Source organism: Manis pentadactyla, chromosome 9, assembly GCF_030020395.1.
Source record: "Manis pentadactyla isolate mManPen7 chromosome 9, mManPen7.hap1, whole genome shotgun sequence".
Taxonomy (NCBI): domain Eukaryota; kingdom Metazoa; phylum Chordata; class Mammalia; order Pholidota; family Manidae; genus Manis; species Manis pentadactyla.
In genome coordinates this window covers 60,362,555-60,378,656 of record NC_080027.1, presented here as the reverse complement: position 1 = coordinate 60,378,656, position 16,102 = coordinate 60,362,555, and the positions used below count along the sequence as shown (strand labels likewise).

The following is a 16,102-nucleotide window of genomic DNA, read 5'->3' as shown; positions in this document are numbered from 1 at the left end:
CATCCATTTATTTCAATATGATCCTCAAAAAAATCTTAAACACTACCAAAGGGACACCCACCCACTCCCACCATGTTCTAAATGTGGAAACTTTAAGTGGCTATGATTACTATTAGTCCACATTTGCTGCAAAGATTCTTCTCATTAACCAAGTCTGATCCTGAGCTTTTCCTCTACCTGCTTTCTGAACTTACAAATCAATCAGGTGCAGAGTATAGTTTCAAGTCCTTCCTCAAAATGTTATGAAATTACTCTATAGCCAGAGGCACACTTCTAGAAATACAGTCATAATCCTTATCTCTTTATTAATATGAATGTGTTTTTACAAATGAGCCTGGCTCCAAATGGGTCAAACCATCCTAAAATACCAGTCTCCTCTCACCATTCTCTCCGACATTTTGTCTGTATGCCTAAAGGCAGAATTTTAGATTGGGACCTTCCTGAATTCTTCCTCATTACATGAACCACATTTCAAAACTATGTTTAGAGTGCTTTAAGTAGTTTGCCAAAGGCTTTCCTATTCCCCTTGCTGTTTGCTTCAAAATCCCCAAGCATCATCATCTCTGATTCACAGCCCAATAATTTATCAATTTTATTATCTTCAGGGATATCTTACTAAAGCAACTTACCTTTCTATTCTCCCTGTCCCTTCCTCCCATATTGCCTGATTCTCTGAAAGCATCTTTTGTTTATGTGATATACCTCTATTACTTATTTAATTCAGAATTTCATTTATATCTTTAGCATGAGATGTCACATTAATCTTTCTGTCTATAGCAAACCTCCTCTGGCCTTCAGTTCCTGACTTTCTGTGTCTTTCTTGTACAATTATCCAGCATCCCATCAAACAACAATTTCTAGGAGCAGCACTTCTGCATATGCACCTCAGCGCAAACATGATTATAATGAATGACTTTAGAGCATTACAGGTTTCTGAAGTGCCTTCTAATAAGGATTCACCTGTGTTCCAGGAACTTCTACAGTGAACTGAATTTTATTGGATTGATTGTCTTGGAGAGTCAGTCATCTATTAGCAATGCAGACTCGACATTAAAGCCGGTTTGCAATCTGCCTTAGGGAGGAATGCTTGCCTCAGGCTTGGGTAAGGCTTAAGTGGCTGAAGTAGCTCCGTGTCCCAGGCAGACTTCTGCTTTCTTGTAAGATCTTCCAGGTTACAAGAACATGAACTATTAGAAAGGGATCTCCATGTGTTTGTTCATCAGGAAACATTTGGACACTGTACCAGGCTTAGATCTAATGATAGTTAAGTAGATAGTTGAATAGAGATATAGAGGCATGGCCTGCAGAAGACAGCCCAGTAAACAGTCAGCTGCAGTGTGGGATTATAGAGACTGGCATGGTGTCTGGGAAGTGTCTATAGAGCACAGAGAAGGCGTGCTCATCCAGCCTGAAGTCAGAAAAGGCTTCCTGGACTTAAAATGCAAGGAAAAATGAACCTACACTGCCACAAACTGTAGAGTCATTAAAGAGCCCCCTCAGAGGTCTGAAAAGAATCACTGGGCAAGGGAAGATAATTCATCAATTTCTCTAGACATAGAGGGGCTCTGGGGGGACACTAGGAGGGCACCACCCACTGTCCCCTGCCATGCCAGAGGATTTTGAGCAAGGGCATCAAGCTAGCTTTAGAATGTCCCTGGACAACTCTCCCTACAACTGTCCCTGGAGAGACTCTTCCTACAGTGGAGATCCTACAGCCGGTGAACAGACAGAGATGAGGGGCTGGTAAAACCCCTGGCTAAGTCCTTCTGATTTCTCATGTAAATAAACTCTGAATTTAAAAAAAATTCACACAGGAAAGGTAAAACTTACAAGCACAAATATTTTATCACTTCTTAATGGAAACTGTTGGAGGGGCTGGTAAGAGGTGAGAAGTGCTTCTTTTCCATTTATCTGATTTCCCTAAGGTATTTATTTCCCCTTGGCCCTTGGCCATCCCTCTCATTCCTCTGTGATTGATGGTGTGGGGAGAGAGGAACTGGATACGTGTAGCCCATCTCTTTTCTCACTCATTCACTAGGAATCAGGAGACCCACAGCCCACAGGAAACACCTGCTCTGGGCCGTACCTCCTGCCCTAAAGGGTGCAGAGGAGGCCCTACATACAGCTGCTCCACGAGTGGCCCTGCTCCGCCTGTGACTGCCTGCATAAGCCTAATGTGGGGACTCGGTATAATGAACACCACTGTTACACACATACAAGCCATGTTCTCCAGGGCGACCTGTACCAGTACTCACATTGACATTTTGGTCTTCGCGTGCTTCATTTCTTTATCTGTCTCTCAATCGGTTCTGAATGCAGGCCGGGGAAAACAAGGGTATCATTTTTAGGCTATCCCTGTGATCAAACATGACAGGGATCATAACAAATTAATATATTCATTCCCAAGAGATTGATCATCTCAGGTCTGGTGATAAAGCCAAGCTTGTGAGCAGAGGATCTGATCCTCAAACACATGGACAAACGATCAGAAAGCCAGCCTGTAATGAGAGAGAACTATGGAACTGGCCCAGAGAGAAGTGCAAAGCAGACAGGAGGTAAGAGCACTATCAGCACCCCAGCTCCTGGAGCAACGTGCTCCTTCCCCCGGCCATCTGCCACCCTGAGGAGCCACGACACAGCTGGGGAGCCCTCTGATGCTGCAGGCACATCCAACTTCACCAGCATGCACTCAGCTGACCCCTCCCTCAGAAGACTTCATACTTGAAGACTACAGCTCTGTGGGCACCATCCTGAAGTCCTGAGTATTTCCATCTTTGATTTTGTATTTTGCAAGTGCAGTCTACTGGGACAATGGAGCATGCTCCGCAGGTTTGGGGCCTTAGCTCGTGTATGGTCTCCCCTCCTTCTACTTCCTCGCTGCTCCAGGATGGGTCCTTGGCTCTCCACTCCCCTGTCCCTGGTGCTCTAGGGTCCCTTACAGCCTGTCCCTCTCTTCCCAGCAACAACTGCTGCTCTCCACCCCCAGCAGGGTCCTGGGCACACACAAAAGTAGGGTCAGCATTAGGCATGCATGCTCTGGTGTTTCTAGGTGGAACATGGCTGTGTCATCCCCACTCCAAGCTGGTGATCCAGGGAACTGGTGGGGAAACTGTAGTCCCCTTGGTTGTCCATCGGCTGTGGACTGCAGTGGAGGGCTCAGAGGAAGAGAAGACACGTGGCTCTGACACTGTACCAGTCAGGTCACAGTGCATTTCTCAGGGCAGAGGGAAGCCCTGCAGTCAGTGGGCCAAGTGCATGGGCCAGGTTGGGGAACAAGCCAGAATCTCCTCTGAGGGTCTGCACTCACCCCAAGAGTATTCCCATGGCCAAGGGAGTAACATTAAATAGCAAATAAAAACACCATAACAGGTTGAGATAGAAAGCACAAAAGAAAGGTAAAAGCTTTATATTTTTGTACCTTTGCACAGCAGATTTTCCCTATTTTGAAAAAGGACCCCACACTTTCCTTTTACTTTGCGCTCTGCAAATTACATGGCCAATCCTACCAGTGGAGTTCTCTTACTTGTAACCAAAGAAGTCCTAACAAACACATCATATGCCTTTCACATGGCTCTATATTTTGAGCAATTCTTATAAGCCTCTTTCGCATCATAGTAACCCATTTGGTAACCTGTTCTGTTGGGTTCGAAGCATTTGTTCAAACCCTTTTCCCATGCTAAACAGTGAAATCTCCAACGCCCTTGTTTTATTTGTCTTTTGCTGTTCTGGTGCCCAGAGCTATGTGCCAGACACAGAAACCACACTCACTGTATGTTTGTGAAATAAAGGTCAATATTATCACTCATTAAGACAAGCAGGCTCTCAAGTATCATCACATTTTGTCCAGCCCTAATGAAAGACAAGAGAGGAGGCCTAGCTGGTCAGTCACGTATTGACAACTGCTGAGTTAAAGCCACCTTAGGTTCCAGGTTAATGCAGGACTGGAAAAGCAGATAAACACTCTCCCACAGATTAACCTCAACCCTCATAGGTCAGGTTGTGTAAATCTGATTTCAGACAGTTTGCAAGTACTTTGTTCACTTAACCCAAAATATTTAGCAACAGATGTTGCATCGTTTCAAAAGTACATTTATCAAAAATGTCAGCAAATTTTTAAAAATTACAGATTGTCATTGCACTGTCTCTTCCCTTCCTGTTTTCTCTGTAGTCTCAGACTATCTAAAACAGAGAGAGACAGAGACAGAGAGAGAGACAGAGAGAGAGCATACAATATTAAATGATGAACAGCCAGGAAGGAAGAGGAAGTGTAAAGAGAAAGAAAGGAAGAAAAACAGAAAAGAAAAAGGGATTAGAAGGGAGGGAAAAATCCAAAAGCAGTGGCACCAATGGGTTAGATCAGACTCAGCGGTGTCTTATTCAAGATTTACTGTGAAATGGAATAATGCTATCAGCCTCCCAGGGTTATGGCGGGAACTAAATGAGATGACATATACGGACACACCCAAGGTGTTCTGCACACACTTGGTGACTATTGTTGAAGCTGAACTGGTATTTTCCATCCATGTGAGGGAAAAAAAAAAACAGAAACAAACAAAAAGACCTCCTTACATACTAGCCACCAGGAAAGCTCATCTGAGAGAATTCACACCAATTAGTATTGTTTGAAAAAATGCTACCTTGTGTTTTGCTTATTAATAGAAATGTTAACAGTGCTTATTTCTACCCAGATGTAGTCAATTCCATGAACAACACCATGTCTAGAAAAGCTTTTATACATTAAAAAATAAAAGAATTAAGATTATCTGGGTATCCTTGTCCAGTTCCCTCCATAAATGTTTCACTTAGAAATGCTTTTGGTAGAAATGTCAACTATAAAATGTATGCCTTGAAACTGAGAAACATTCGGGTGTTTCAGTCAGAAGGCAGAGGTTTAAGCCAGTTCATGAACTGCTGGCTTCTCCTTCATCATTGTACCACTGATAAATAATACTGTCTTTACTTTTTACAGCATCTGATAGAAACACATTGATATCTATTCCTTTAATAATTCTTTGCAATGCACTGTTGGATAAACATGGGAGGTAATAATGACCCAATTTTCATATGTAAAAATACAGAAGTCACAACTGACCAGTAATGAAATCAGGTCTGCACCCCAGCTCTCCAACCTCTTTGTCCAGTTCCCCAACTACCCTGCACCACCTCCCCATGCAACATTCATAACACACAGGTTCTCCCTGACTGAGGTTAACACTATTGACCATAAGAATCACTTTAAGAAAATTATTTTCCCTAATTCATAACTTTCAGAGTCTGTAGGCACAAGAAATATTATTTGAACTCGTATTTTTCACAGTCAGACTTTCAAATTCCACAAAGGTGCAGCCACTACTTATCTCAATGGCATGAGAGGCCTTGGCAAACACAAACTCACTGAACTGGTACTATTAATACTATTTTATGAGGTAACATAACTCTGAAAAAAAAATGCTTTAAAATAAAATCCTTATGTTGTTACTCAGATTTACAGCATGAACATGTAGGTCCCGAAAATGGGTTTGATAATCCAAGAAACTATATTAATGTGTATGTTTTATTGTTAGCTTTGCAAATATCTTCAGTCTTCTTTTAAAAGCTGAGCAGTAGTTCCTTTATTTGCCCATGGAACTTAAACACACACACACACACATACACACACAAATATTACATGTATAAATTCCCACTTGAAGAGATGCAAACAATATTGTATTCATAGCAATAAGGGAATGCTCTTTTCCACACACACACACCCATGGGTAATAAGATACAGTTTGCGTGTTTCCAGTCTCTATGCATTTACATAAATACAAATAGAGGTATTTGTAAATAATAAGAGAGAACATGCGATGATAACAAATGTATTATCCTGTAGCTTGGTTTTCTTTTTATTCTCTTTCCCTTGGAAAAATGCATTGGAGCTCATGTCTTAGAGATCTTTGTGTATATATGTATGTGTGTATGTGTACATACATCTAGTTTCAAACCACTGTATTCTATTCCATGAAATGATATGCCAAATAAATTAAATCAACACATTACTGATGGATATTTTGATTATTTCTTGTCTTTGATGAACACAAATGGGCAGCAAGAACTTCACTATATGTGCATTTCCCTCATGAGCAGGTGCTTTGCTAGAGCACACATCAAGAAGTAAAGTTGATTGAAGGAACCAAGAAAATATCTATGTTATTCTTCATAGTTATGTGAAAAATGTTGATAGATTTTGTCCAATTGCAATCGCCATAAAAAAGTTTCACCAGTTTACACTCTCAGTCATGTAAGAGGCTCTCTGCCCCAACCTCACAAATGTATAGTTAAGTCAAATCTAATTTTAGTCATTGTACATTATTTCCCTCTCATCCTCAGCATGTGCTCTCTGCAGAGAACTAATAATGTGCTGTGTGTCCTTGGGCAAGTCACTTAACCTTTCTGTGTCTCAGTTTTGTTACCACTACAATGTGGATGATGATAATACCTAATTCAAAGGGTTATTTCCTGTTTTGTTTTGTTTTTGTACATTTTGCCTCTTTTTCAATGTGATTGTGTCTCTTTCCTCTTTGGTTGATTCAGTTAATTAAGATATATTTAACGAGTGCTTACAATGTGCCTGACACCATTCTTGAAGCTTCCTACCCAAGCAGATACCTCCAGTGTGACCATAAGCAGTGCCCCTCTTGCTCTCTGAAGGAAGGTCACAAGGAATAAAAGCCAACATTAGCCATCAGAGCATCACTCACAAACTCAGGCCAAGAGGCAAAGTGGAAGAGGGCCATCAAGTTGTGGACCTGCGCCCCTGACCCATGCTCACACCTTTTTCATTCAACCCAAAAGGTAGACACAAAGCATTTTTCTTCTTCTCTGATGCACAGTGCCCTTGCCAACTGACAGACAAGGAACAGGAACCTGGCCACGCTCAGCCACCAGAATGGTGAAAAGGATCTGCCGCACGAGAACCAAGAGCCCCGGCAGAGAGGCAGCTCACAGCTGGCCCGAGGCAGCAGGCCTACCTCTGCAGATGGTCCCGTTGCCCACGTAGCCTGGTTTGCACGTGCAGCTGTGTCCCTGGACAGTGTTGGTGCAGATGGCATTCTCATCACAGCTGCGCTGCCCACTGCCACACTCGTCGTGCTCTGTTTGCAGGGTGAGAAATAGAGACACCTTAAATTGGAATCACTGGTGCTGGAAAAGTCAGCTGAGACTCACCAAGAAAGAACAACAGTGACTACCGTGCACTGGGACCTTACTACACGTCTGGCAGTTTCTATGCCTTATGTGGTTGAAACCTCAATGACGCTAAAAGATGGGCATTATCATCCCCACTTTGCAGGTAAAGAAACTGAGTGTCAAAGAAGTCATGCAATTTATGCAAGTCACACAACTGGTAAGTGTTGGTCTAAGGTCCTTGCTTCTTCCATGTTCTGCAAAGGTTTCCATGGACGCTCCAAGGCAGTGGTTCTTAACTGGGAGCAGTTTTGCATCCCTTCTCCCATGGGAACATTTGACAATGTGTAATGATATTTTTGGTTACCATGGTTTTGGATAGACTCATTACTGGACTCCAGTGTGGAGAGGCCAGGGAACTGCTAAGCATCTTAAAAGCACAGGAAGGGTGACCAAGAGAAAGAACAAACCCATGCAAAATGCCACAAGTGCCGAGGCTGGGAAATGCTCCCCGAAGGTGATGAAAAAGGAAGAGAAACAAGCCCACGTGAGCGAGTCCACCGTTTCTTAGAACAGAAAGGGTAAACCTGAAGAGGAAGACCAGCTAAATCAGCCTGGCAAAGGAGCATTTACCAACAAGTATTTTCAAAAGAATAGCACTGGTTACAGGGAATGCTGATGAGCATGGGGCTGTGCTCTGAGTACAAATGGGATTTACTCTCAGAGCTCTCTTCAGGGGCTCCCAGCAGTTTAATTTTCAGAGTTCGGAACATACCCTCGGGTGGATGCCTGATGTGCAGCAATATACATATTCAAATAGCTGCATCATCCTTCAGCCACAAGATATGGGGGAAATGGATCTAACACTACAAAATGGACTAGAAGATTCTAAGTTAGAAATCATGATTTCACAGATAAGTACAATTTCCTCTCGTAATCAGGACATTTTCAAGAGTCATCTAAACAACTACTCAGAAATAAACAATATGGGAAAGTTTATGTCATTGATCACCTTTAACATCTGCTAGCATAATTTCTTAGAAATTTTAAGCAGAATCAGGTAGGGTTATTTAAGTCATAAAAGGTTACAAAACAGGAGTTGAAAAATCAACTAGAAACCCCAAAGAAATAACACTAATTGGACAAAACTAAACATTTAATACAGTTTGTTAAGTGTACTATTAGGTCAATATAGCAAACAACTGAAATATCATCTATCATCATTAATTTTATTTTAAATTTCCTAACAGAGATCCAATAATAAGATAAAATTCTACAAAATGGAGCTGTTTTTAGTCACCCACATGCAATTAGGTAAAACACACACATGCATATGACACTTGGTTTAGCATCTTGGATTTTCAGATGAAAATTTTTTCTTTAGACCTTAAGATCAATCCAAACTGCCAGTGAGAAACCGTCAGTGGATTAGCTAGCAGTGAGAAGAGAAGATTTATAAGGACACACCTCTAGCGTGTGCTAAAGTCATCTCCAGCTTCCTCCAGAAATAGTATAACCCTGTGGATGTCTGATCAAATTTAAAGACCCATCAAACACCTGGCATGTGCAGGTGTGAAGACAGATGATGGTAGGGACACAAAAAGTCTAAGAATATAGACTTCAACTCCAAGAGTTTTCAATCTCCTTATTTAAATTCATTCAATAAATAATTACTAGGGTTTGTACTGGGAATACAAACATGTCTAGATATGTTCTCTGCTCACAGAACATTTTAATGGGGGTTACTGTGTAACTAAGTAGAACACAAGGGACAACTGAGAAAGAGTTATAAGTAGGTGACCTTATGTTTTATCATACAAACAGAACCTACTTTAGAATGAAGGGGGTTCTGCTAATAATTACACTGGGGTAGCAGGTGTAACTCAAACCTGCATGTGTGATCATGCTAGATAAGAGGAAGAAAGATAAACTAGGGTAAGAGCTCATGAGAGGGAAAAAAATTCTGCTAATAGGGAGAAATGTCTTCATCTAAGAGGTAGTATTTGAACTGATCTTTTGAGGTTGGTTAGGGTTTTCTCAGAGAGATTTGCCCATGAAAGAAGAGTGTGGAGAAAGTATGGTTTTATGCAATATTCTAAAAGCAAGGGTTTTTTCTCCAGCTTTACTGACCCAGTATAAATGACAAAAACTGGTAAGATATTTAAGGGGTACAGTGTGATGATTTGATATATGCATACTTTGGGAAAGGACTTCCCCCTTTGAGTTAATTAACACATCCATGCTTTCTAACTTATCTTGAAACAAACCCTCTTTGTTGATGAGGGGGCCCCATCACTGTCCTACAAATGTGGGAATTCATTCCTTCCTCTCTAGCTTGTCATGCAGTTTCCATGACTCAAATACTCTCTCCCAGTCGGGTTGGAATATCTGAGCCCCTGTCTGGCTTCAAACACTTCTTCATACCCCTGCACTTGCTGTAAGCCTTCTGCACAGGCTCTCTGTACCACGTGAATTTCACGTACCTTAGATATTTTGTTAAATTAAAAACTTTACCTCTTTGGAGGCAATCATATCACAATATATGGTGATACTTGTAAATACTTTCATTAATGTCTTAACTAATTAACTTTAAAGAGAGGAACTGTAGCGTATTTTCTCCAAACCTTGCTTTGCTTATCACTACTTCCCATAACAGTATTGATCCTAGACAGTGCCAATCATGGAGCTAAATGTGGTACATATGTCATTTAATTCTCCCTACAATTATATGAATATGAACTAAGTTTTCTCATTCTACAATAAAAGAATTGAGACAAAAAGACATTAAATAATCTGCCTAAGATCCCAAAAGTAGTAGGCAGGGAAGCTCAGATTTTTGACTACATACCGGGGTTGACCACCACATCACTGAGCAGCTGGAAACAATCTGGAAGTGGCTAAAGCTAAACCAAGACATATGAAAGTCCAAAATAGAGACTCTTTCACTATACTGCAAACTACTACTGATGATCTAACCTATCCTCAAAAATCAAAGGTACAACACTTTCATATATCATTATCTTAGCCATGTTCAAGTTTCAAAGTAAACAGTATCTTCAAAACTATGTTTGACATAAATAGCCAAGAAGAAATTGTCTCCTCTTAGAAAAATCACATTGGTGGTGCTGCAAAAGGTGTGGGACAAGCATGTGTGAAAGCTGGCATGGCATAAAGATTGAAGGCACAGACTCCTGAACCACACAGCCTGGCTGAAGTGATCCTGGGCTTGCTACTTACTAGCTGAGCAAGTCTAAGTTATTGAGCCAATTTGTATCTTAGTTCCCTAACATGAAGAATAGGGACAGTAACAGAACCTATCTCCTGGTACTGTGAGAATTAAATTAGTTAATATAGGCAAAATACTTGTCAATATGCATTGCAACTAGTAAGCACTCTATACACGTAAGCTATTTTATTGTTGTTGTTATTACTGTCACTACAATGGCATCTCTACTACTATGACCACTAGTACTGCAATTATTGTTGGATGTTGGCTAAAACTGGTTACGAAAAATTTTCTTTATAGCTAGTTCAGACAAAAAGGCTGTGAACAGATAAGCTCTGGACAATTAATTAGAGTACCCCTAATGAACTAGGTAAAAGACATAAAAGATACATAAAATCTCAATCACAAGATAAATTAGTCATGGGGATGAAAGTAAAAAATAAAAAAAGTTCTCACCATTTGTGACAACATGGAATCACCTAAGTGTATTATGTTGAGTGAGTGAAATAAGTCAGTCAGAGAAAGATGAATACCATATGGTTTCACTTACTGGTGGAACCTAAAAACAAAACAAAACAGAAATAGAAATAGAAATAGATGGTTGGCACCCTGGGGTGTAGTGGGAGCAGAGCAGTGAAATAGGTGAAGGGGATAAAGAGGCAGAAACTAACAACAAGAGCAAAAAATACCTCTTGGAAGACCCAAAGTTGTATTTCCTTAGATTCAATTATGGTCCCCAGGAAGCAAGACTACAGACAGCCTAGGTAAGGACGTATGTTTAGGATTGCTGTTGTATGACTGGAGTTTGTTCATTGTGTATTTGGAGTATCACACATCTCAGGACCAAGGACCATGTTTGTGGCAGCAGGCTGCCTCTCCACTGATCATGATAATTATTGTTATGCTGGCTAACTATTTATTGACTGGTCAAGAAGCACTATAATTATCACATAGGTTCTTTCCCCTTCCTCTTCCTTTTCCTTCCACAGAATGCATCAGAAGGACTCTAAGTGATCTAGAACTATAATCAACTGTAATCCATAGCCCTTATCAACTAACACATTGTTTTCCTTGGTGACCTAATTAGGACCCAAGCAAGATGCTGAAACAGTCACTTCCCTGCGGCTACAGATGCCCCATGTTTGGGGTCTGGCTAGTTTCTGACTTCACTTCATTCAAGGTAATCTCTTAGGCATTTTACAAAATGGTTACAATGACCTCACTGGGATAGGTGAAGCAGGTCTTCACAGTCACATTTTACATATGAAGAAATTGGGGTTTGGAGCACCTAAGAGGCTTCTCCAGTAAGTGCATAGATAATAAGTTGTGCATCTGGAACTCAAACTCACATCTCCTCCATCCTTCTGCATTCTTTCCCAAACCCCACTTTATCTGATCCAAAGGAATTTCTACAATATTGGCCACAGTGTAGGTAATTTTTTACTGGAAAATAAAAATCACAGTTACAGAAAGTTGTAAAAGCTCTAGAGTCCCTTCATCCAGCTTCCCAAGCATGCTATCTTATGTAGCTGTAGCACAGTTATAAAAACAAGAAACTGATGTTGGTATATTACTGTGAACTAGTCCACAGACCTAATTCACTTTATGCTATTTTTAAGATCTGCATCCATTTGTCTGTATGTATGTGTATAGTTCTAAGCAATATTATCCTATGTATAAGTACATGTAACCACTATCACAATCATGCTATCTCTATCTACTCAACACACCCCAATACCCACCTATGCCCAATCCCTGTCCCCGGTCAATTGCTAACCTGTTCTCCAACTCTATAATTTTTCATTTAAAGAATGTTATATAAATGGAATTATACAGTAAGTAAATCTTGAGATTGACTTTCCTTGAGTTCCAGCCAGACTGTCGTATGTGTCAATAGTTTACTCCTTTTTATTGCTGAGTCGTATTCCATTGTATGGATGCTTCACAGCTTGTTTAACGATTAACACAATGGATGTACCATCTGGATTGTTTCCTGTGTTTGCTATTATGAATAAAATTTCTACGAATATCTATGCACAGGTTTTTGTGTGAACACATATTTTCATTACTCTGCAATAAACGTTAGAGTGGGATTACAAGTACCAGCACATTTCATTTTATAAGAAACTGCCAGTTTTCCAGAATGGCTATACCATTTTGCAATTCCACCAGTAACATATGAGTCATCATGTTTCTTCACATCATTGTCAGCATTTGGTATTGTCACTTTTTAAACTTAGCCATTCTGATGGGTATGTAGTGAAATGGCATTGTGCTTTTAATTTACATTTTGTTAAGAGCTAATGATGTTGAACATCTGTTCATGTGCTATCTGTCATCTGAAGTTTTCTCTCTGGTGAAATACTCATTCATGTCTTCTGTCCATTTTATATTTGGGTTAATTTTTATTTTAATGTTGAGTTCTGAGAATTCTTCATATGTTCTAGATAAGGCCTCTGTTGGGTATATGGTCTGCAAATATTTTCTCAGTCTATACCTTTTATTTTCATCTACTTATCAGTCTTTCACAAGGCAAAAGCTTTTATTTTATTACTTGAGTATACAGAATGCCTTACTATCAGATAATTTCCCCCACTTTATTCTTCTTTTTCAAAATTTAGATTTAAATTCCATTTACTCTTTTAATTTTATGGATAGTGCTTTTAATGCCACATCTAAGAACTCTTTGTCTAACTCTAGGTCTCAAAGATTTTCTCCTACTTTTTCTAACAGTTTGTATTTAAAAGCCATGATCCATTTTTGAGCTAATTATTACATAGAGTATAAAGTTTAGGTTAAGGTTAATATTTCACATATGCTTGTCCAATTGTTCCAGGACCATATGCTGAAAAGGCAATTTTTCCTCCATTAAATTGCTTTTATACCTTTATCCAAAAGCAATTGTTATATTTGTATTAATTTGTTACTAGGTTTGCTTTTGTGTTCCAATGATCTTTGTGTCTTTTCCTTTGCTTATACCACACTTCCTTGATTACTAGAGTATACAGAATGCCTTACTATCAGATAATTTCCCCCACTTTATTCTTCTTTTTCAAAATTTAGTTATTCTAGTCCCTCTGCCTTCCTACATAAATTTTAAATTAAGCTTGTCCATTTCTACAAAAGTCTTATTAGAATTTTAATACTTGGAATTATGTTATAGAATCAATTTGTGGAGAATTGACATCTTTACCATATTGTTTTCCAAGCTGTGAACACAGTATGTCTACTTATTTTACTTAGTGATTTCTTTCATTAGTGTTTTGTATTTTTCAGCATACAAATCCTGTACATGTTGGTAGACTTATACCTAGGCATTTCATTTTACTTTAGAGAGATTTTATATGTTTTTAATTTTGGTTTCTACATATCAGTTGCTAATATAAAGGAATACAACTAATATTTGTATGTTGATCTCATAGTTTGTGACCTTGTTGAACTCACTTATTAGTTCAACAATCCTGTCATCTGTAAATAGAAGTAGCTTTATTTCTTTCCAATCTATATGCTTTTTATTTCCTTTTGTTGCCTTACTGTACTAGATAAGACTTCCAGGGTTAGGTTGCACAAGAGCGGTGAGAGCAGACATCATTGGTTCGTTACCAATCTTAGGGAGAGAGCATTTAGTATCCTGTTAGCTCCACCTCATACCACCTTGTAAATGCTGGGTGGAGGTGGAAGCTTAGCTCTCTGCTGGGCCCCACTGAAAAGGAAGCTGGGAGACAGTGGTGGGCCAGTTGTCCTCACCCTGCACTGCCTCAGTCAGTGTCCATGCTGCAGGCAGGGGTGGAGGCCCATCTCCATGCTAGACCTTGCTAACATTGCCACAGGGGAATCAGCAGGTTGTCTCTGTCAAACAGATTTCCACTGACACATGGCTAGAGTAGGGTTGGTATTTTCAAAAAGGTTTTCTATTCTGTTAGCACCCCTCTCCCTAGTTCTTTTCCTATGAGAAGTGGACTTGGCTTTTCTTGGAGGTTTTTCTGTATCTGCTGTTGGTCTGAGGTTGCAAGCTTCTTCACCTCCCCGCCTGGGATGCACAAAAGGCAGAAAGAAAATGGGGAATGCATGCCTTGCTGTTCCTAGTTCCGAAGATCCTAAGTAGTTCATCTTTTTTTTTTTCCACTTTTCAGAGTCTTCCCAGATATTTGTTGGTTTATGCCCAAGGGTTTTTAATTATAGAAGGAAAGACCTGAAAGAATGGGACTAGTCCATCTTGGCCAGAAGCACAAGTGTTCATATTTAATTTTTAAGAAATCAGTCACTTTCCTCCTCTGCTTATTTTCTAAATAGCACTTATAGTTAGGATGTCTCACAAGTCACATTTATTGAGCAAATACTATGAGGCCAGATGTTGTTCTAAATGTATTAGGGTAATCATATGAGTTAAGTACTATAATCAACCCTGTTTTCCAAATGAATAAATGGGAACAAAGAGGTTATGGTCCAAAGTTATAGGATGGTAGATTCAAACCAAGGCCATCACTGTCAAATCATGGTGGAAGAAATGGAACCATATGATTATTAGTCATTTTTGAAACCTCTTTCTCCCTTAATCTGTAATAATCAATCTATCATCACATCTTGCTGGTTTTTCTTCAAAAGTATCAGATTCATTCTTATATCCCCGTTTCCATTGCCACCACCACCCTCATCCAGTTACCACTCTCATCCAAGCCACCGGCATCTCACCCACATCTAAGCTGCTGTCACTTGGGTTAGTGTGATAGATTCTCGAAGGATCTCTCATATGCACTATTGCCCATCTTCAATTTATTCTTCATACTGCATTTAGAGTACTCTTTCAGGAACTGAAATCTGATTATTTTGCCATCCCTGCTAACACTGTCCAGTTACTTCCCTTGGTCTTACAATGCAACCAAATACTGCTAGTATGACCTCCTAGGCTCAGCATGGTCTTGCCCCCATCTCACTGCACAGCTCCAATGTGTTCCATTTGCCCTCTTACCTGCTCTGCTCAGCTGCACTGCCTTCATCTCCTTCCCTCGGGCCACAGGCACTTTCACATGCTCGCCCCTCTCAGCCCAGTTAATGCCTGCTTATTTGTGGTACCTCAACTCAGTCCTAACCTCTGCAGAAATTTACTCCTGACTTCATATCCCTATAACACACTCATATAACACCCAGCCCTTTTCCTCCATAGGGCTAATCATAGTTATAATTTTATATTTATTCGTGTATTTGACTAATATATTAGTATTTTACTAAAGTGTGCTTTCCCTACTAGAGCACAAATTGCTTGAGGATTTAACTCAAATAAATTTCTTTTATACCCAACCCCAAGAAGAGTTTCTCTAATTTAGTAAATGGCTAATACAAATACCCATTTATATGAGGATGGATAGATGGATGAGAGGAAGGAAGATGTATTGATGCATTTATCATGGTGACTCTGTGGGATGAGAGAGGGAAACGGCTGTTGTTTCAGCAGTTCTCTTTGAGGCAGACTATTTCTTTCATAACAATATGAAAGGGGCCATCATAAAATATTTGCAAATCATATCTGATAAGTTACTCAAATCCAGAATATATAAAGAACCTTTAACATTCAATAAAAAGATATTTTTCCAATTAGAAAATAAGAAAAGTATTTAAATAGGAATTTCTCCAAAGAAGGTATACAAATGACTAACAGAGCACATGAAAAGATGCTCAGCATCATTAATAATTAGAGAAATCCAAAGCAAAACC

General features: G+C 39.7%; 1 protein-coding gene across 2 annotated transcripts in view; it reads right to left on the bottom strand.

Annotated features, from left to right (window-relative positions):
* NELL1 (neural EGFL like 1) overlaps positions 1-16,102 on the bottom strand; it is an 812,822-nt gene that overhangs the window by 300,592 nt on the left and 496,128 nt on the right. For both annotated transcript variants that reach the window (XM_036932730.2, XM_036932731.2), the window contains exon 14: positions 7,011-7,133. In XM_036932730.2, coding sequence (XP_036788625.2) covers positions 7,011-7,133 — 123 coding nt within the window. The remainder of the gene's footprint in view (positions 1-7,010; positions 7,134-16,102) is intronic.